This window comes from Pteropus vampyrus, unplaced genomic scaffold (genome assembly GCF_000151845.1).
Source record: "Pteropus vampyrus isolate Shadow unplaced genomic scaffold, Pvam_2.0 Scaffold353, whole genome shotgun sequence".
Lineage (NCBI taxonomy): Eukaryota > Metazoa > Chordata > Mammalia > Chiroptera > Pteropodidae > Pteropus > Pteropus vampyrus.
In genome coordinates this window covers 771435-794324 of record NW_011889134.1, presented here as the reverse complement: position 1 = coordinate 794324, position 22890 = coordinate 771435, and the positions used below count along the sequence as shown (strand labels likewise).

General features: G+C 40.2%; 2 protein-coding genes across 3 annotated transcripts in view; one reads left to right on the top strand and one right to left on the bottom strand.

The window, feature by feature from the left end:
- Window positions 1-816, bottom strand: part of FBXO9 (F-box protein 9) — a 29139-nt gene extending 28323 nt beyond the window's left edge. Inside the window, exon 1 of the mRNA XM_023522667.1 lies at window positions 425-816. Within this exon, the coding sequence (XP_023378435.1) occupies window positions 425-427 (3 nt within the window). The 5' untranslated portion in view covers window positions 428-816. The remainder of the gene's footprint in view (window positions 1-424) is intronic.
- Window positions 817-3744: 2928 nt separating this feature from the next.
- Window positions 3745-22890, top strand: part of ICK (intestinal cell kinase) — a 52306-nt gene continuing 33160 nt past the window's right edge. Inside the window, exons 1-2 of one of the 2 annotated variants that reach the window (XM_011379083.2) lie at window positions 3745-4081; window positions 22130-22402. In XM_011379083.2, coding sequence (XP_011377385.1) covers window positions 22302-22402 — 101 coding nt within the window. In that variant the 5' untranslated portion in view covers window positions 3745-4081; window positions 22130-22301. The remainder of the gene's footprint in view (window positions 4082-22129; window positions 22403-22890) is intronic. The other variant, XM_011379082.2, reaches the window with a different exon arrangement.

Genomic DNA, 22890 nt, shown 5'->3' with positions numbered 1-22890 from the left:
CAAGGGGCCCAAACTGCTTCCCAGAGAGGAAGCAATCAACAAGTGTCCGCCTGCCAAGGCACCCTCCCGATTTCAGATGCTGCGACCGCTCACCTCTATCTGTGCTCACTGCTTCTGATAAACTCCCTCGAGAGGGGCGGGACTGGTTCAACGTCCTTAGCGAGCCGAAAATAGACATTTTTCTCGGCCGTCCTGCAAACCCACTCTCTTCACATCAAGTCTCGGCTGGCGGTTTCACAGAAAGAAACCCCGGGGAGTGGTCAGAGCGGGCACTTGTACCGCTCCTTCTCAGGCCGGAGGTCCCATAATGGGTAGCAGCCGTGCAGCTCCCCCTCTTCCCAGCTCCCTCGGGGCTCCCCTCAGGCCTGGCCCCTCCTGCACACTGCACCCCGCCTCGCATAATTCCCCTGCCCCCTTAGGTTACCATGCTGGCGGGCCGGACGACCGCGGTCGAGGGGCTCTCCGCGCCCCCTCTGCACCGCCCCCCAAGGAGGTGTGCTGGGTGTTCGGGTGTCTACTCCTGTCTGCTGCAGCGGGGCTTAGCAGAGTTCTCGGTCGGAGAAGCGAACCAGGCAGCGGCAGTAACTGCGGGCCCGGCGTACGGCAGCCATCTTCGCGGGGCAGGGGGCCAGATCGGGGCGCGCTGGAGCGGCGGCCGGGGACACGGGGAGCGGAGGAATGCCTGCTGCCAGCGGAGGCCGAAGTCTACGAGAACCACACCGTCGGCCCTGCTAGAGACCCCGGACGCCGCCGCAGAGCTTCCCTCTCTGCTGCAGAAACCTGCGCCGGCGCACCGAGCATGCGCAGTCCCGCCGCCGCCGCCACCGCCACCGCCTGCGTGCGCGGCACGGCTCTACTGCCCCGTGCGTGCTGCCCAGTGGAGGACGAGGGGTTGTGGGCCTACTGTGTGCGCAAGGCCGAACTGGGCGTGTAATCACCAATTCGCCGAACCCCAAACTCAACCCACTTATTCGGCTCAGTGAACACTTAAGCAAACTTGGAAAAAGCGTTATCTCAAAAATGTGTGTAATTCAAATTAAGGGTTGAGAGCCTAAGGCAAGCAGCCCCAATGAGCGCTGAACTTGGTGCTCGGGACGGTCGCTATAGGGTTCTCGTCCACTGTAGCTGGAGTTCTACACCAGGAATGCAGGGAAACAGTGAAACTCCACTACAATCACAGGCTGTTATAACGACTAAACTTTTTAAAAGCACAGGTTGAGGGAAAGATTCATTCAGGAGAGCAACAAGGGGGAAGTAAACTCGGCCACCGCAAGGCATGTCGCACTACAGTTCCCATCATGCAACGGGGGAAGGACGTTGAGACTCCAAAGCCTTAAAAACGAATCCTGCCCAGATGGCGCCCGCGAGACACTCTGGGATTTATAGTCCACTGTTCCGCGTGGAGCGCCGGAACTGCCACACGGTACTCTCCCCACCTTTTAAAGCCCAAGCACCTGATTTCACTTCCACAAAAGGCGCTTTTACTTATGAGGCGTTTTGTTATTTTCTCACACTTTACGTCGTTTTGTATATGGAATTTTGAGTGCACGGTGAAAACCTACAGTCTTATAGCCTCTTAATTTCTTCATTCAGCAAACATTTACGGAGTTTCTAGTTTCTGCTATGTACCAGGTACTAATAGTCATCAGGGTTCCAAGACCTACTTTCAACGAGTTCACAGAATTTAAACTTTCTATCCATTTTAAACTTTCTATCCACTGGAGATCTTAACAGTGCAGTACATTTTCGGCAGAAAAATAGAGACAAGAGGAAAAAAAAGGAGTGGCGCGTAGAAGGGGTTGCAGAATAGTAAGCTACAACATGGAAGCCTAATATTAAGCTGTCTTAATATTAGGATCCACCCTTCGGATGGGTGTATTTTTAGTTACATCCTAAATCAGCTACCTATAAAAAGTATCTTCATGTTTATCAGAGGCCAAAAATTTAATAATTTTTAGTTTTTAAAAGAGACTTTAGGGCTTAGGTCTTTTAAAAATGCTTTTTTTCCCAATAATCTCTTTAAAGGGATTTTGAAACAAATCTGGGGAAAAGATTAGATGTAGGAACTTATAATAGAAGAAAATTATATATGTGACTCGTGAATACAAAAGATCAGCTTTGCAAATGAAGAATGAAGTATTGAAATATTTTCAGAACTATTCAATTTCATTAAACACGTTGAATGCTAATTTATCTTGTTGAATTAGCACAGGTGGTTTCTATTATTCTAGCAAATAAACAATAAAGTTTAATAAAAATCAGTTTTTGTAATGATAAACTAAGCACATTTTATTAAAACGCTGTTAGGTTTCATAACTACCAATTTTCTATATTAGATCAGTAGCTAATATACTCCTTACAGGGTTGTAGTATCTCATCATATTATATTTACAGGGTTGTAATTTTCCTGAGGCTAGAACTACTGACCAAAGCCATTTAATAGCTCAGTGGACTCTTGTAAAGGCAGAGCAAGATAGTCTCTCTGTTTGCTAGGTAGACTTGCTTGGACAACTGAATTTGACAAAAACTGATCTTTTTAAGATACTTTAAAAATCATTTTTCATGGGAGTAGCATAAGATTTTAGACTCCCTCTCGTCTACCTATCTTTTCATTGATAACGACATTTGATAATTTCATTTGCCACAGGGTTTGTTTGATGTATAGGCAAACACAAAGGTAGATAAATGTTATACATTTGCCAAGTTGCCAGGTGACTCCCATTTGCGACAGGAAGTCTAAGAAAGCTTGACTGATTATGTGTTGTAGGGTTCTTCAACAGGAGCAAGAGGAGAGAGGGATTCAGGACTTTTGTATAGATTCTTTAGGGATAAAAACGATCTGTCTTCAGTTCTTTACAATTCAAAAATAAAAATAGATAAAATTGATATGGTTGTGAGCTGGGGATTTTAAAGTCAGAGAAAGATCCACATTGTGTAAAAGTTACTCCTTTATTCATTAAAATTGTGTTGCTTAGGGTATTGTGATTTCCCTGACCAGCAGCATCAGCATAGATCATGGATAGGGCCCAGCAATGCTGTAACAAACCCTCCGGGTGATTCTGATGCCTCCAAGCAAAGTTTGAGAACTATTGGCTTGCGGCAATTATGTACATTTAAATTGAGGACGTTGAAGCAATATCTTTTTTCAAAGCGCTTCAGAGCCAGTCCTTTTGTGTATGATTTAAGGTAATGTCTACAATATAATTTATGACACAAGTGAATGTGTTTAACAAGTGTTAAATGTTAGATTTCATATAACCGGTTACAGAGAATAGCTGTTGTGTAGAGCATATCTAGGCTATTTCCCACCTAGAAAACGATCCATTTTTTCAAACTAAAATTAACAATATAAAAACTCTTAGAGTTCAAATGAATGCTAACAGGCAATCAGTTGCATCTTTATTTTAAACACTTTATTGTGGTAAAAATATATATAACACAATTTGCCATCTTAGCCATTCTGCGTGTTCAATTCAGCAGCACTGACTTCCATCACAATGTCTTGCAATCTCAGTTACGTTTTAAAACCAGGAGAAATGTTTTCACCATGATTACCTATCATGAAATGTTCTCAGAACGTGCATCCACGGCCACCATTTCTAAATCTCGATCCCTGATGCAGCCGATCTGCAGTAAGGTGTGCGTTTGGAGCTGAGCTCACATTCATGGTCAGCTGGCTGCAGGGATCCCTGGGCTCTGTCCGACCCCTAGCCGAGAATGGAGCGCAGCTGCTCCGCGCCCCGGGGCGGCCTGCACGCGGTGCAGGGACGCGCAGGGCCAGCGAGGGGAGCTGCAGGGTAACTTCCCAGGGAAAGCGGCCGGTCGTCCCCGCTAAAAGCCTCCCTGCCTTTTGTTTGTTTTCCTGCCGGAGACTGGAGAGCAGCCGGGTCCCTGCTGCTCTACCATGCGCCGCGCGGCCCGTGCAACTCGCCAGACCTCTCGGGCGTCCCTGCACGGACGCCTCGGCCTCTCCTAGCAGGGATCGCCCCGACTCCCCATTCCCGAGCGGGCTGCTGCGCTCCACTCGCAGAGGAGCTGCGCTCACCGCAGGGGCGGGCCCCCGCCTATGTTCGCGGCGCCTGTAAGTGGGGTCAGGGATTTAGGGGCTTCTGCCGGGCGACCTGTCACTCGGGGATGGACTGGAGCTGCGGAAGGACCCTTGGCGGGTGGCCCCGTGAGAGATCGGAGGCGGAAGGAGGGGTTAATGAGCTGTAGTTTCTCTTCGCCGTAATGTGGGTCTCTCCCTCTTGGCATGAAAACTCCCGTTTCCTGAGTCTGGAAGATTTTGATGGGTGTTTACCTTTTAGTGTAAAAGAGGGCCAACGTTCGTGCCCGACGTGAAGCCCCTTTAGTAGGATGAGGAGGACTTGCCCTTGGAATTTTCATGATTAGGCCTTTGGCTGTCCTGCAAGGGTTCTGAGCGAGAATCCTCACGCATTTATGTGCAACCATTTTTCACTCGGTTTCTTTCTGTTCTGATTTCTTTCTTATCTGAGTACATGTTATGAGAGGGATGTTGAAGGGTTTTCCAGAGCAAGAGTTCCTTTTGTAATGCACCTTTTAAAGTTTGGCTTTGACACTAACATTGAGGGCTTTTATTTTAAATATAAAAGTACTTTAATGCATCATTCTGCAGAAAATAGTATTTATTTACCCTTATAACTAAATAGAGATCTGCTCTTGCTAAAGCTGGACTGTGCTGAGAGAATATCATCCTGAATTTTGCATGCAGGGCTAGATTTCTGTAAAGTATTGGCAGTTGAGGTTTTTGTTTGTTTTATTTTGTTCTGTTTTTGGCCTGGAACATTCTTTGTAGCAGTAGAAGTTCAATAGCTACAGTTTTCACATTTCACATTTTACAATGAGTGGACTTTCTGGATGTGCCCCAATAGTGAATTGTACTATTGCTGGATTTAAAGTTAAAATGAGATTTAAATTTGTGTAGTCAACATATAAATTATTAAGAAAAAGCTGTGTCTCAAGCATATGCTAGCTGTACTAGTAGTTAATGTACGCATAAATATGCACATTTGAAATAGTTTCTAAACAAAGCGCTGCGATTTAGTAAAGAATCTTTTAAGGCCTTCCTATCTATTTGAGGACCAGTAATTGTAAAACACTAGGAAGTGGTGTAGAAATGAGAACTGTGCTGGGATTCTTTATGTTAAATGGTATTCTGTACCACTGCCCCCGCCTTAAGATACAGCCCTCTACAGTGACCCTGCCCACTTTTTATTTCTCCCCTCTTTACTTTGCCTTCTTCCTCTTCCCCAAAGTCAACAGTGGCTGACTGGGAATGGTAAGCCACGTTTCTAAATAAGATTGGTTTTAGATGATGGAGGGATGTGTTGGAGGGTTGATAGAGCCTGTCTGAGTAGGCAGAAGTCTGTTTTTCTTGCCCAGGGAACTCAGCATTTTAGTCACAAAGAATCGGTTTTTCTCAGTGAAGTTTCCTTCCTACAGATTGTATGGAAATGAGCTACCAGGATAAGGAACAGGTTTTGGGGGTGGGGTGAGGGGGTATCAGTTGGCTGTTCAACATCATCAAAGCTCTTCTTATATTTTCATTATATATTTTATTCTCATTGCTTTTTGAGGTTACTAGTAAAGGTGGAAATCATGTCGATCTTGAACCTTTGGAATTATCTTTAACTTTTCTTTCATTTCCTTCTTCCTTTATATCAATGAATTGAGGCCTTTGAAGTGTAATGTGTATACATACCTCCCTCCATATTTTAATCGAGAACCTTACCCTTCCTCTCCTGCAGACTAGAGCAGGCTTTTAGCTAGCCTTCCAAGCCTGGATGTTATTAAGTCCTTAGTAAATGTTTGCTGAATGAATGAACAATGCTCCTTTTCCTGGAATCTTCTTCATTTCTTGTCAGTCTAATCTTTTTAAACTATCACTTCCTTATGTTTCTCCTTGCCTTGCCACCTTCAGTTCTTCATTCTCTGCTATTTAAGTCTAAATAAATTTGCCTGATTTTTCAAGGCCTTTCATAATCAGGCCTCACTCCTCATGTCTAAATCCTGTTTTCAGGTCAGTATATGTCTTTGTGCTCTGTGCGGTTTGGTCTTTCTATCCTACTAAAGGAGCCAGGCTTGTTCTCACTGCAGTGTCACTGCTCAGATTGCTTTCCCTAGAAACTCCCTCCCTTCTTTCCACTCTCCTGGGCAAATCTTACCCATATTCCAAGGAAAAGCCTAAGTCCTACTTCTTTCATAATGTCTTCTCTAACTACTCATTTCTCTTTTTTCCTTAAAGTCTTAACAGTACTTGTTCATTAGCCCTTCATTATACTAGCTGTATTGATTTCTACTTGGTTTAGGCTATTTTGAGACTCTTTAGGGCAGGAGCTATATTTTATAAATGGTAATGTGGTATTGTGGGCTTTAGAGTCAGGCAGAATTGAGGTCAGGGCCTGACTCCGCTTATTACTCATGGCCCTTGTGGGATTTGCCTAGTATTAGTCTCTCACATGTAAACTAGGGGAAATGCCTCCCCCAGCTGATTGTGTTGTGAAGGTGGTCTAGCGCCTAAACGGTGGCTGTCATAAGCCTGACAAAAATCTCCTCTTCCCTTGACAATGATTCACAGCGTCCTGAACATGTAACAAATATTTGGTCGATGTTTATTGATTGATTTGTCATAGACCACCAAGTCATGGCTCAGCCTGAAGGCCCAGAGGATGGGCAATCATGCAGTAAAGACTTAGTGTTACCCTGCCCTTACTTAAAATGGCTTGAGCTTAGGTTATTGCTGGCTAGAACTCTGCTTCTGGGATCTGTTGCTGTTTTTCCATCTGAACCTTGCCAGGAACACTACTGACTTTTAATTTTTTTTTAAACTGCTTCTCATGGCAAGCTCTTCCATTTCATTTTGCTGAGTTGGAGTTTGACCTAGCCCTTCTATTTTTCTACTTGTGGGGTATGTATGAGTATATGTGTTTCTGACAGAACTACTTGTCTAGCACTTTCTTGGCAGAATTCTGGGTACAGTGACCTTTCTGTATATATTGATCTGTCAGCCTGTGAATAGTGCCTCACTTAATTTTAAAGTCTGTCATCAGTAGTCCTCGACAAACTTGACATTCTGAAAAGGGCCTTTGACTGGAGTGGTATCAGAAATCTCTGTGGACTTCAGTGTTTGTAGTTGATGTGGTTGACCTGGAGAAAGCGTAAACAGAGGTATGTGCTGGACAGTTTACACACATATTGTTTGGGGGCGATGGTGTAACCATGTGCTAGGTTGTGGTGCTTACGTTTGAAACACAGTTTTAACTTCCTTATCAATATATATGTATCCTAGATAATTACCTTGTAAAAATAATTTAGTGAAGTAAATAATTTTCTGGGGCAAATTGCATTAAAATACTAAGATAGTGTTGTGGCGGAAAGAAATCAGAGATGCCTTTGCTTACAGCCAAAGAGAAAGTTAAACAAGCAGCACAGGTTCCTCTTGAGATGGTAAGGAAGGTTGATACGGGCATTCATGCTCAATCTCTGCACCTAGTGAGGTGCTGTCCGATATTAGGAAAATATTGCTACTCACCAGATCCTAGAAAAGTACTCTATCCAAGCAGAAAGCTTCCATTCCTGATTTCTTTCCAAGGAAACTGAAGTGTCCTTGCTCATTAAGTGCCTGATGTGCTGTGCTTTGAAAGTCGAAACCTTCATAGAAAGAGTGTTTGTGGTCAGACTTGCCTGTACAGCTGGAATCAAATCCTATGTGTGCTGACTTGTGAAGTTGTCTGAGTTTGAAGAAAGCACATCTTCAGAGATCTGCCACTTTTTTTCTATATGTGGTTAACAATACATTCATATACTTTTTATAAAAGGGGAAGTGGGGAGCGTTTGATATATCTTTAATAGACCATTAAAATTTTTCTTATAGTCACATATTAAAATACATGCTACTCTGAAGAAACAAAGATTCCATTTCTATTAGTAAGGTTCCTGGATCTCAACTGTACAATGAGGGTGTTGGACTATCATTAAAGTCCCTTACAGAAAAGAAATCTAATTCTATAGTTTGAAGTTTCCTCAGTGTTATACTATGCCCATATTGAACTTAGGTCCTCATGAATTTAGCTTTCGATCTCTACTAATTAGCGTTAGGTTATATATATTATCTTACTTTAATTTTTTCCTGGATTTTAAGTTTGTCATCCTAACTCAGTTCTTTAAAATGGATGGGCCATGATATTGCCTCACATTTCATTTGGTTCTTTTTCCACCTTTCTAGGGCTCTTAGTAGCCACCTGATAAATGTATAGTGATGGGTAAGAGCTTATAAGAGCTACATGTTTTTGTGGAAAGATCAAGGTGAGTTATTTTTTACCTTTCCATAGGTATAGTATGACCTGTGATAAAGTGCTGATAACATGTGACTGTCCTCGTGGTTGCTATAAAAGATAATGACCTAGAACCCAAAAGACAAAGTATTATGGTGCAATATCCAACTACACATTTGACATTATCATGAAAGTTACGATCTGCATGAATTTGTAGTTCTCAGAGACAACAGTTACTGGTTTCATCCTCTTGGACACTGCCATTGCTTTGAAAGTGAATTTATTAAAGATTGTTTTAACTCAGGCAAACTAAGTGAGAAAAAAGGTATATGTGCTTACATGTTATCTTAGCTATTAAAAAATCATATTTTTCTAAATTGGTGTAATAGTTTTTAGAAGGATTCATAATATTTGTGTCCTAGTCTCATACAGTTGTCCAATTTTGCATAAAAGGGGTGGTGAGAGGGGATAGGATGGCAGTAGGAGTGGGGTTGGTGATACAGAAAAACCATCTATAGTCAAAATTACCCTTTACAAACCTGTAAGATGCTCATTCATTAATTTATTCATTCAGCAAATCTTATTGTAAGCACCTGTTTGTGCCAGCTGAATGCCAGGTACTCATCTACGTACTGAGAATACATTGTGAACATAACAAAGTTTCTGCCCCCAGAGAGCTTATATCCTAGGGAAAAACACAGTTTGTATATACAGCTCTTTAATCTAGAGGTAAATGAGGGTTAAGTGGCGAGGGCTAAAGTGTTTCTGCTTACTTGTAGGGTTTCCTCTGTTTCTGGGGTCAAGAAACTGTGCCCTGTAGGCATATCCTGCCTGCTGCCTGTCTTTGTAAATAGAGTTGTACTGGAACACAAGCATGTCCACTTATGTCCGTATTGTCTAAGACTGCTTTTGTGCTATAATGGCAGAGTTGAGTAGTTGTGACAGAGCTGCATAGTGCTCAAAGCCTAAGATATTTACTGGCTCTTCACAGAAATTGTTTGCTGACCCCTGCTCTATTTTATTTTTACATTAAGCTTTTACTTCCTTGATGTGTTTTATTGATTTGTTTGTTGTTATACACGGTAGTGAATCATCTTACATTAAGTGAGATTGGCTTCTGAGTTAGATGTACTGTAATATTTTGCATAGCACTTGAATACATGATATGTTCTCATTCACTCCCATCATCTTCACCTCACTCTACTTTGCCGACCCATAAAACATGGGGTAGCAGTCAAGCAAGCATCTGGGACCAGGACTGTTGCCACCCTCAACATCTTTCATTAAGCTTGGAGACTGTCACCCCAGCTCATCCACAGTTTCACACTAGTCAGAGTAAAGTTATTTTTCCTCTGGCTCTTTAACATTTCACTCTCCCTTCAGTTTTTACAGTCCACAAAATCACGTAGAATAATGGGTCCTAGTTTAGAAATAACCTACAAGTGATTGAAGACTTGTTTAAGGTTTGGGGCACAAGCTCCCTTTGATATTGCAGAAGTGATGGGAAGTTCTGGACCTTTCTTAGGGGATTAAGGACCCTGGTGCCTGGGCAGTTCTTATCTCAGAAGCTGGGGTTGATGGAGGACCAGGAGGTAAAGGCATGGAACAGTTTCTGGGAGATGGAAAAGGGCATATCAGAAAACTGATTTTCTTCCCCCATCACTCCAGTTGATGCAGTAGCAGAAAGCACCTTTAATGTACTCCTTTGTCAAGGTAAAGGCAGAGCATGTTCAACACAAAGAAGATTTGGCCTTGTAGGTGCTGTCTCCAATGCAGAAAAAACCACTTGTCTAAGAGGCAAAATACTTAAAGGATAGTTCTGCTAAAATGTGTATGGGCAGAAGAATTAGGCTCCAGAGAGAAAAATATGAACACAGATGTACTATTTTTAGTACCTTTTAAAAACAAATTGACAGTATTAACTTACTCCTTTAAAGTTATGACACAGTTGAACCTAGAATATGATGTATAATTAACATGCGGTTAAGGTAAAATGGAGCTCAGAAGCACCATGAGTAGGGCCATAGAATGATTTTGCACATGATCCAATTTTCCTATGAGGACAGATAAAAGTAATGGAAACTTTACAGTGTAAAACAATTAAGGCAAAAGGAGAAAAGCTCCTCATAATGTCCGAATGGTGTCGGCAGGCTGGTAAATCCCAACTCCCAGAGAAGCCCATGTTTGCATACAATTTCCTATCTCCTATCTTAACAAATGAATAATTGTGGTATTTATTCAGTGACTATCAAGGTTCTAACGTGAAGAGTGACTACCATTTTCCCTACACCCAGTCTCCGTTGTCCAGGCTGTGAATGAGCAGGGCACCCCATACAAGCTGCTGGCCATGAGCAGATGTTCTTTGCCTCCACTGAGGATTGAAGCAGAGGGGAGGGAATTGGGGCAGATCTCAGGAAGATTTTCCCCAAAGTCATCTAGCCAGGAAAACCATCACATTTATTTTAAGTATTGGCTGGAACTCTTCGAAAGCAAAATAAAACTGTTTCTTTGTTAGTTGAGTACAGCCTTACCCAAAGGCCAAAGGCCTGATCCGATGACATTGAGGGAGCCTTTCTGTGATTCTCTGAAACTCAGTAATTGCGGTGGGAGGGTCCAAGTGGCCTGCTTGCTTTTAGCCTTTCTGTAGTATTTACGATTCTTCTATTTCAGAACTTCAGGACATTTCTGATCTGGTCACAATTTGGTTATCATTACTTTGCACATGAAGAAATAGAAGCACCAAGAATTTTGAGATACTTACCAAGGGTGGGACAGAAAACAAATAGTACCCTGCTTGTAAGTGCATTTTAACCACTAATATAGTACGTATTAATGGAAAAAAAAATAATAAAATAAATAGCAAAGAATAAAATTCAAATTTTGACCATTCAGACAAACCTTGAGTAACTGCTGCGTGCAAGTGGAGTTTAGGTGTAACAGCACAGAGATGAAGGAAGCGTGGTGGTGACCTGGCTGATGGCAGTGGGCCGGCCCATAAGTCACTGACCACCGGGGAAAGAGTGAGGACTTTGAGGTGTGGACAGGGCGCTGTGGCATCTTGGGGAAAGAGCCATTAGCTGTGTCTGTGCAGGTGCGGGCAGGAGGCTCTGAAGAGGTGATTGGTGAGCTGACTGTGAGGGAAGAGGACTAGACTCTGAACTTTGGGGCCTGGCTGAGGCAGGGGGTACTTGTCCCTCTCTGAAAGAGAGATGGTGTGTAGCATTCAGGGTCCCTCTGGGGCACTGTCTTCTCTTTGCCAGCTTTTGTGCATGTGACAGGAAACGTGGAAACAGTGATCCATTTTTTTCTTAGACTAATTAATGCTAGCTTGGTTCCTGACACAGAGTCACAGAATCATAGAGCATTAGAGCAAGAAATCACTCACTTCATCAAATCCAATGCCCTGATTTCACAGAAAGTAAACTTGAGGACCAAGATGCTCCGAGTCACAGGGTGTCTGTACTGACTAGAAACTGGGACCCAGCCTTTCTTTGTCTGTGTTCACTTTGCCTCCACCTTAGTCAGCCACTGCTGGCAAGGTCCCCGCTGGGTTCACTGATGTTTGATTGCAGAATGAGGCCAACTAGAGCATGGTCACATCACTGGTTTACATGTTTGGACTTTGAGCTACAAAGTACTTCCTCTCATTCTCAGATCCTTAAAAGATTTCATGATCTTTGGATCTTTTGCAACCTTTCCCTTGAGTTTGGTGCAATCAGCCTGGGTTCCTATCTCAATCCCACCACTTATTAGTTGAATAACCTTAGACAAGTAATTTGTGTTTCAGTTTCCTTATCTATAAAATGGGGATGATAATAATAATAGTACCTACCTGGTACAGTTGTAAGGATTAAGTGGATTAATATATGCCAGGTACTTTTAACAGTACTATACAAATATTGAGTATTAAAGTTATTATTTTACCTTTTTGGCTTATTCGATATATTAAGAAGCTAAGTATGGATTAGTTATAATGAGTGATTTATACAAATTAATTCTTGGAATCAGAACCATATTTAGGACTGTCCATTAGCATGTTAGCTAATTCTCAAGTTAATGGATGGGCTGCTATATTCCATTCACTTCTCAGGCAGTGTTGGCTGTCTGTACCAGAAGCTGTGAATTCAAATACTGTCAGGGGCAGAGGACAAATGTGAAAGATTCAAAGTAGCTGGATATGTACTTGTTAAACAGTAAGGACTTGCTGTTCTCTTTTTTAAAGAAGGAACAATTTTTCTTCAAAAATTAGATTTTTTTCTAGGCTGTCTTTTACTTTGTCACTTTGATAGAGTCATAGGAAAAGAGAACTATTTTTCTTCCAGTAAAACAAGTGGCTGGCTGTGAAGGTGCAAAAATACATGGCAACTAAAAAAAAAAAAAAAAAAAAATGGCAACTGATAGGGAAATCATTTTAAGGATAGCAGGGAAAATGGGGACTGCGATGAGCTGAAGAGCCCAGGCTCAGTCTAAAGGGATGGTGATGACCCTTTTCTAGCTTTTTATTACCATTGAGGACTAAGGATCCCATGTGTTTAGTTCTCCGGTTTTTCCAGAGAAGCCCCAAATCTGGATTTCCATATGAATTGTCCTGTTCATGAAAAAAAAGACTCTAAATATACCTCTGAATTCAGTCCTCACACTGCTGATTTGCAATCTCTGGTCCACACAATGTGGAATCTCTATATGCTAATGTCATATACTCAGAGATTTCAGCCAGAATTGTGAAGTTTTGTCCACTGTGCAATATTCTCTATATGTCAAAAAGAAATGTGTTGTTCATTGGGTAAGTAAGCATAGACTTCTGATTTCATTCCTCAAACACTCACTTTTGAATGGATAAAAACCATTACTGCCATAGTTCAGATGATTGTATGAAAGTCTTTGGGAAATATCACTGGAGAGTAGTAAGCTAAATAATATCCTCCAAAGATCTCAGGTCTTAATCTCTGGAACCCATGAGTGTTATCATTTATGACAAAATAGACTTTGCAGGTGTGATTAAATTAAGGCATTTGAGACTAGAAGATTAACCTGGGTGTGCCGTAAATGCAAACACAAGTCCCGATAAGAGAGAAGCAGAAGGAGACTTGACACACACAGAAGGTAATGTGACCACAGGGGCAGAGAGTGGAGTGATATAGTCATAAACTATAAGGAATGCCAGCAGCCTTATAGCAGGAAGCTATAAGAGACAAGGACTGGATGCCTCCTAGGGCCTCCGGAGGAAGTACTTGCGCCTTGATCTAGGCCCAGTGATACTGGTTTTGGACTCTGGCCTCTAGAAATGTGAGAGAATAAATTCCTGTTGTTTTAAGCCACCAGGATTGTGGTAATTTGTTACAGCAGCCGTGGGAAACTAATACAGTTGGTAAGGAAAACTTGTTACATTTTTTAAAATTTGTTTTTGTCAGTGATACATGGATCAGGGTATAGGTAAATGACATGTCCTTAATGAGAGAAATTAGCCATTTAGAGATTAGTGGCCCAGAGCCTTTCTTGAGGTTCCTAGACAGTGATCCACAAAGTGACTTATCCTTACTTGTAGCACTCTTGTCTCTGTCCCTCCCAGAGCTTACCTCAACTACCGCGTCTCCCAGTCACTGTGTATAAACCTCTTCCTCATCTAGATGGGAAGTTGCCAGAGGCCAGATCCACCAGCCACAGCTCTTTGGATGTTATATCTCAGAACTGAGCCTAGTATCTTGTGCATAATTTTTCACTTGAGTGATACTTGTCAATACTTTAATTTCTTGAGCGTATTCCTCTTTATCTGAAATAAACACTGGCACAAATCCATACAAATATATATTTCACATATTGTTATAATGTGCAACATAAATGTGGGTAAACCTCAGAACCATAGAAAAGGCTTTTTCCCAAATTTGTCATAGTTGGCCATTTTACCAAATTGTAAAGAACCCAGCAGTAGAAACTATCTTCTGTTTATGGACTGAGGTCTCAGTGGAATGATTTGCAGGCAGAATGTTACAGAGAGGAGCAGACACATGTGCTTGAGAGGAACCAGATGAGATGGTGATTTGTTTTTGTACTATGTTGAGACTTGAGTTAGCTATAATTAAAGACATAGCATAGCTTAGTGGTTGTTCTAAATGAGCATTCTAAAACACCGAGTTAATAAAATACACTGAAGTACCCAACTTTTTTTTTTTTTTTGCTTTTAACTCGTGTACATATTACTTTTTTTTATTGCGGTAAAATACACACGACAAAATTTATCATTATAACCATTTTAAGTATACAGTTCATTAAGTGTACAGTGACGTTAAGTACATTCACAGTGTTGTGTAGCCGTCTCCACTCTTCATCTCCAGAACCTTTCATCATCCCAAACAGAAAACCATTAAATGATCCCCTCTTACCCCTTCTCTCAGCCTTTGGTAACCACTATGCTACTTTCTGTCTCTATGAATTTGCCTATTCTCCATACTTCATATAAGCGGAATCATACAATAGTTGTTTTTTTGTGTATCTGGGTTTTTTCACTTAGCATAATGTTTACAAGGTTAATCCATGTTATATCATGTATCAGAATTTCATTCTTTTATATATGTGTGTGTGTGTGTATATATATGTATATATATATTATTAGTTTCAAGTATATAGTACCCAACTTTATGAAAAAATGTCTGTTTTACACCTTTGAAATTTGTCAGCTTCTTTCTTTGAAGAACTGATTGTAGATGTAGATGTCTCTCATTAAGTATCAAAGAAGAATGTACAATAAACGTAGTCATTGTGTGCTGAAACTTTTTCCTGCCAAAACTCAGGCTTAAAGTTCTGTGATTTCTGTGGTCACCTTTAACTTAAGCTCTGTTGCGACGTGTGGTAAGTTTCACTATCCGTGACATACAGAGTGCAGTTGTTGTGCAAGGTGGGATCCCTTCATTGCCACCTGCCATGTTATAGGGCTAGGACAAAATTCCATAAGGTCATGTAGCATGAGTTAAGGAATAGGCTCTTTTGGAGATACTTGAAAATCAAGAGAGCAGGACAGACAAGCATGGATATCTCAGTTTCTCACCATTTCCATGGAGAGTCGTACCGGGCCACAGTGCTCTGCTGAATATGCTGTGTAGATATGAACAGTCTTGTCTGTGGGGGCATAATCAGACAATTTGCAGAGTCTGGTTTTAGATGCTAGCTATACGTCAGTAGCTGTTTGGTAAAGACCTTCAATGCCCAAGAGAAGTTGGGTTTGTATAAACCCTGAGAAGAAGAGAGAAGCCCCAATCCCAGCTGGCTAATTTTCCAGGCAACTCTGAGGGGTACCCAGAACCATTTTGGGCAACTCCTCCTTGTAGTCATATATTCTGTCAGCATGGAAGCAGATCATGGTAGATGGAAAATGAACCTTAGGCTAATAAAGAATTACTTCTTGTAATTTGTCTCCAGCTATATATACCTCTTTCAGTCTTCCAAACCATGGTAACTGCAAAAGATATATCTATTCTACCTATATCATCTCCTGTAGAAAATTTTGTATTTAGTCAATGTAATCTTCATCCATTGTATCAGGAATGCTTTCAGCCATAGTTGATAGAATATCTTACGGTGGCTTCAGCAACAAAGATCTTTAACTAGGTCATGTAGCAAGAAATCTAAGGCAGATATTTTCGGGATCATGTAGCAGCCCAGTGATATTAAAGACTCAGCTTCTTAATTTCTTTTCATCTATCCTCAGCAGATGGGATTCTTATCTTTAGAGTTAACATCTCGTAGTCACCAGAAGGCTGTCTCAGCCCTAAATATTACAGCTTTACACAACCATGTTCAAAGCAGAAACATGGGGCAACCTCTTTGTCAACTCTGCCAAGGAGTAGATTCCTTCTCAGAAGACTCTCTCTTCCCTCACCAGCTCGCTTTCCTTTCCATCTTACATGTCAGAACCATAGTCGCACTCCTACACAGTTTTTAGTAGAAGTAGAATTGCTTGGCTTGGCTTAGACTGATCAGAGTTTATGCCCTGGAGCTGTAGTAGGTGGCTGCCATCCTTGATTATATTGAATCCTGAATAAAATCGATGTCCTATAAACTAAGCAAGAAGAGGAGCATTGCTACTGGGTAGATCAGCAGTGGCCTCTGCCTTATCTTCTGTTTTTCTAGTGCATTGTCCATCACTCTGTTGTTTTCCCAGAGCAGTAGTGAGTTTTTGTTTTTTACTTTCAGATTATGACATGAGTCATTATATTCAGGTCACCACAAAAGTGATGAACAACTGAACAACACTGATCTCAAATGTACTTAACCTCTTCCTGCTGGGATATGCTCAGAATTGACTATGGGTTGAAAGTTATTTTGTCTAATGATAATTTAAATAATACCACTTTATTTATTTATTTGTTAGTATAGGAAATAATTCACTAGAGTAGAAAATAGAAAGCTCAAACAGTGGTCATGGTTCTGTTCTCTGGATCCCTACTTAGTGTAACTAATCTTTCTCTCTGATAACTCTTTATATATGTGAAACAGTTATCATGGCTTCCTAAGTCTCCTTTACTTCACATATTCAGTGTTTCTGAAACTGTTCTTATATATTCATTTAAGCTCCTCATTACATTCTTTAATATATCTCTCGAAGTTTGTCATCCAAAGTTGAACAGTAATTCAGGCGTATGTTGAGACTGTCAGGTCCCTTGTTCTGGAACCATGGGCACCATCTGCAACACTCCAGTGAATGGAGTACTCCACAGCCTTGCGATGTATTAGCCTTGTCTGAATGCCGTGCTCTTAATAAGAGCTCCAATAGTACACAATCTTTGGAAACAAAATAGAATAACCTTAGAACTACTTGTGGCTGCCTGCTGAGCAATGAGAGGTTTATACATACCTCAAATTCAATACCTTAGAGAACAGAACCCATTGTCTCTATACATTGTCCAAATAACACGTACATACATATTCAGTATTCCAAACCTGTGTCTCCTATTTCTGAGATTCATCCAGTCCAGTGCTTTTGTTCAGGCCTTCGACATATTTCACCTGGACTATTTCAGTACCCTCCAAACCAATCTGTCCGCCCCTGGTTCTTCTAACGTGTGTTTGGTCTCCAGAGGGATCTTCCTCATGTCATTTCCCTGCCTAAAAACCACTGAAGAGCTTCCTTCAGCAGGTTAAAGACCAACTCCTGTATGACAAATAATACCTCTTCACAATCCAACTCCACCTTAAGTTTCTACCTATTTCCTGCCATTTCTTTACTGCCCTCTATGGCCCTGTACTGTAATGCACAACCCAGGTTGCACATTAGAATCACCTGGAGAGCTTTCCAAACTACTGAAACTCATTCCCACCCTGACCTAACTCTTAGAGGGAAAGCGTGGGCATCAGTTAAAAGTTCTCTAGGTGATTCTAATGTTCAGCCAGGGAACAAACCACTAGGCTTTTGCCTTCTTGTGAATGTACCCAGCCCTGTACCTGCCAACATTTTGTACACCGTTTCCTCCATCTAATTCCTTTCTTTCTCTTTTCTGTATAAAACTTTGCTCATTCTCCAGTACTTCAGTCCAACCTCTTCTCCAAAGGGTTTGTCAGATTTATACCTTCTCCCAAGAGCTGGCTGTTCTCTCTACCATATTCTCATAGCCCTTCCTACCTTTTTCACATAATGCATCAGTTGCAACTTATCTAAAGGAGGAACACTTATCTTATCCATAATGTGCCCCCAAAGCCTTGCATAGTGCTTAACATCTCAGCCTGAAGAGACAATAGTCTGATCCATCATATAATCATTATGTAATTATCTGAAACAACAAGATTAAAAAGCAAGTACCATAGGGGTGAGAGTCAAATCTTTCCAGAGTAATTGAATTTTGTTCTATAGTAATGTGACAAACTGTAACAAGAAAGAATTGTTTGAGTGACTGTGTGTTGAATGAATGACCTACTTATCTGAATATCGATGACGTTCTTAATTCTTTTACAAAGAGCTTTCTCAGTGATCATCTAGGAAAGTATTGTCTTAGTTATACAATTTAAGTGGATGAGGAAGTAGTAAGATATTAATTATCAAAGAAAGGCTTTTATGATTAATAATAAATAGGTGTGAATCATGAATATAATGCCATGGCAAAAAATAAAAATGGGGACGACCCCACGTGCTACTGGAATGTAGATCATTATTAGATTTTGGTCACCACAACTCGTCAAGGAGATGGAGAAATGTATGAGGGTTAAGAGATGAATGCCAAAGATAATTAAAGGAAAAGTTGTATAATTAAAGCAAGAGAAGGCTGAGGAACACAAATTTGATTACTAATTTCATATTTTTGTGAGATATTTTCTTTATGTCCACAAAAAACTGAGCATGAAGAATTATTCAGCTTAAATTAGAATAGACAAGTTTTGGTTGGACATTAAAAAAATATTCTAACTTACTGATCATGTTATTCTCTAGTTTAAAAAGGCAATCTGATCATGTTCTCTAGTTTAAAAAAATCTTAATTGACTTCCCATTGTCTCTAGGTCAGAACCTACTTTTTAAAAAATAAAACATGTAATATGTTAGCTAATTTTTGACAAATCAAGGATCCAGTGATTTTTTTTGGACAATGACATACAATAGCGTTTGGGAATTTTAATTTGCTGGAAAATGAAATTGTGAATGATGCAGAAATCATATTGTCTTCTCAAAAATGGATGAAGATAAATAGGAAAAAGAAGAAGAAGAGGGGAAAACAAACAGAGCCCAAAATTGCTTGTTGTGGTCCAAATGCTCTTTCTATATTATATTGAGACACAGCTTGAATCCCAAACAGTCCACAGTATTGTAATCAATAAAATGAAGGAGCCATGATGTTAGATAGTGTTCTTTCCTATGAACACATTAATATTAGGTTTTATTAAGTAAATCTACATTTGTATGTTTTAAACCAAAATAAAATATTTAAGATATGTATATATTTTTAAGATTCCATTCCTCCACATTTTAAGGATAATTTTTTCAACTTTTAATCTAGAATAATTTCAAACTTACAGGAAACTTGCAATAGTACAAAGAATACCCATGTATCTTTACCTAGGTTTACCCATTGTTAACAGTTTACACCAACTGTATGCTCATGTGTATGCGTGCTCATGCGCGCACTCTCTCTTGCTCTTTCTCGCTTTCTCTCCACACACACACACACACACACACACACACACACAATTTTCATTCTACCTACTTGAGAATAAACTATGCGTCATAGACCTTTACTTATCCTTCAGGATAAGAAGGATTTATAAGAACCATAGGAGAGGCATCAACTCCAGTAAGTTTAATAGAGATAGAATGCTTTAATCTGCCACCCATATTCCAATTGTTTCCCTTGACCCCATAATGCCCTTTTTAGTGTTTTCTTCTCCTTTAGTACCGAATCCAGTCAAAGCTTATGTTTTTCAAATTGGAATGTGAGGCCCTCCACAAACAAAACTCTAGGGCCTATCTCCTTCTATTTCCAAGCTCCCCACCTTCCCTTTACCCCAGATTAAAGCCCCCGTGCCTTAGTTTCTACTCCTTGGAGTGTTATAATCCCTTACCTTACTAAACATCTACTTTTTCTTTAAAGACTCAGTCTTTCATGAAGAGTCTATGAAGAAGACTTTTCTCATTGCCCTTCTGAGCCCAGATGGAATTGACCCACCTGGAAGCCAGGGGATTTTCTTCTTATTCCTTCTCCGTGTCCAGTCCTTTAGGTAGACTTAAAGTATCTTCGTGCATATTCATGAGTACATATCTAGCCCCGCTCCCACCCATCACCCTCAGCCCCTGCTGTGAGACTCTTAAGATCTTTGAAAAATGGACCAAATTTGATTGGTCTTTGTATCCCTAGATGTTAACATAGTGTCTGTCCTGCAGGAAGTGCTTTGTAAATATTTATTAATCAGCAATGGAATACATCACTATAAAGAGCTGCTGAGGGAAATTGCAGGGAGTTTAATCCTGAAGAGCTTTAGAAGGAAGGAAAATGCCCCTCTAACAAGGGGCCTTAAAATGGTTCTAGAGGGATGGGAGATCAGTTGAAGGGGGCTCTCGGTTCTTCCAGTTATGTGGTAGAGGCTGGTAAAATCAGTCATAATGTTTACCTTCTTTACGTTTTCTCAAAAGTCACACACAACCCTCATGAGAACATAGATTGGATTTATTTTTTTTTTTTAATTTTTAATTTTGAATGAATTTTTAGGCTTCCAGAAAAGATGCAGAAATAGAGTTCTTAGAAATCCTTCACTCAGCTTTCTCTAATATTAACCTCTTATATCACCATAACAATGACCAAAACCAGGAAGTTGGCAACATGCTGCTAACTAAACTGCAGACCTCATTCAAATTTCACCAACTTTTCCACTCATGTCTTTTTTTCTGTTCCAGGATCTCACAATGTATTTAGTTGTTATGTCTTCTTAATTGCCTCCAATCTGTGGCAGTTCAAGTCTGCCCTTGCCTTTGTGATCTTGACAATTTTGAAGAGTTTCCATCAGTGTTTCGTAGAATGTCCCTCATTTCAGGTTTGTCTTGTGTTTTCTCACAGATAGATTGAGGTTCTGCATTTTTGACAAGAATACTGCAGAAGCATCATATCCAGGAAACACGATGTTATGTCTTAGTAAAAGTGATGTCGAACTTGATCACTTGGATAAGGAGGTTTCTGCTGTATTTTTCCCTGTAGAGTTACTGTCTTTCCCTTTGAAGTTAATAAATATCTTGGAGATCCTTTGAAACTATGTAAATATCCTGTTTCTCCTTAGACTTTCATCCACTATTACTTGTATCTATCAGAGAATCTTGTCTGTAACAAATTTTACTGTGATGTTTGCCTAAAAGGGAATTTCTTACTTCCCTCTTTCCTTCTGCATTTATTGATTAGAATTCTCCTGGAAGGAGAAGCTGCATAGACTGGATTTGGATTTAAATGTAGAATGTCACATACTTCTAATCTTTATTTGTTGATCTTTTGATTCTTTGGATAATTAGTTTAACAGCTGTATTTAAAAATATGCCTGTATTGTTCGTATCTAAGTATTTACATTTAAATGATTGCACTTACATATTATTACTATATTTTCTTTATTATGGGCAGACTGAATGATTCAATTTTATAAATGAAAAATTGGTGACTTATTATTTTAAGGAAAACAACTGAATGACTTTAAAAGGGCACACCCTACACACAGGCCTTAAAAAATTACTAGTTCTTTGTTTAGCTTCTAAATGGCTCATAGTAAAAATAATACTGTTGATGCCTAGCTGCAAATAGATCATTGAGCACATGTAAGTTCTCTATCGGAAGAACTTTAATTTTAGCATTTCTTGGCTTTGGTGTGTTTACACCGTTAATTGTAGCTGAATTATATAGAACACAGTATATTTGGCATGGATTCTTGTAGCTCGTCAATTTTCATTGGCCGTAGTTATCATGCAGGGTTTGCCCACAATGGTCAGTCAGCAAAAAAGCATTGAATCGAAGCTAATTCATTTCTGAGTCAGTGACAAATTGACTTTCCAAGAATGGTATCTCTGGTTGTATAAAAAAAATTTGTAAAAGAGCATTATTTAGATCAGAAGTCAACAAACTTTATTTGTAAAATGTTAGAAAATAAATACTTTCAGTTCTATAGGCCCTTCAGTCCTTGTCACAACTACTCAACTCTGCTGTTGTAGTATGGAAACAGCTACAGACAATATGCAAATGAGTGGGCATGACTGGGTTCCAATAAAGCCAGTAAGAACAGGTGGCGGTCTGGGAGTATATTGTGCTGACCCCTGATTTAGACTATAAAAATACACAAACTCACGGTATATATTAGCGTTTATCCTTGTCTCTGATTTTTCTCTACAGGTAGAAGACTGATCTTTGAAAATATGTATTTGGGAGACAGTCACGTTGTATTGAATACCTTGTGCTGGTGCTGCCATAGAAAAATCTGGTTACACTCTGGGGAGGCCTGCTGCCACTGCAGGACTGAACCACCTCGGCCCTGAGATGAGTGTCCGGCCTGAGCGGGCACACCATGAATAGATACACAACGATCAAGCAGCTTGGGGATGGAACCTACGGTTCCGTCCTGCTGGGAAGAAGCATTGAATCCGGGGAACTGATTGCTATTAAAAAGTAAGTGTTATTCTTTACTCTCATGAATTCATCCTCAACTATACATTGTCAACATCATTTTAACTCTACCCTCTCCATTCCTTGTGTTTGACATATTTCAAAAGGGGACGGTATGGGAGGCCTGGAAAAGAATCTTAGACATTGATTTCTGTGAGTTAGATGATTGTTGACTCTGGGGTGCTCTTGTTAGAGGTCTTAAACACATTCCCGCTTTTTCTACTTTGCTTATAGCACTAGTACTTTTTCAAAGTGTTTTTGCATATTGTGAGATAGTAATGAGTAACAAATAATATTTATTAGTATTATTTTATAGAAAAGGAAATTGAAATGTTAAGAAATTAAGTGACTTAATTTGGATCACAAGTGGTGGTCTGGTGACTCCTGTCTTTTTCCCTTGACCCCACTTGCCCTTTGCAGTCTGAGTCCAGACCCATTGTATTAGTCATCTGTTGCTATGTAACAATTTACTGTGAGAATCAGAGGTTTAA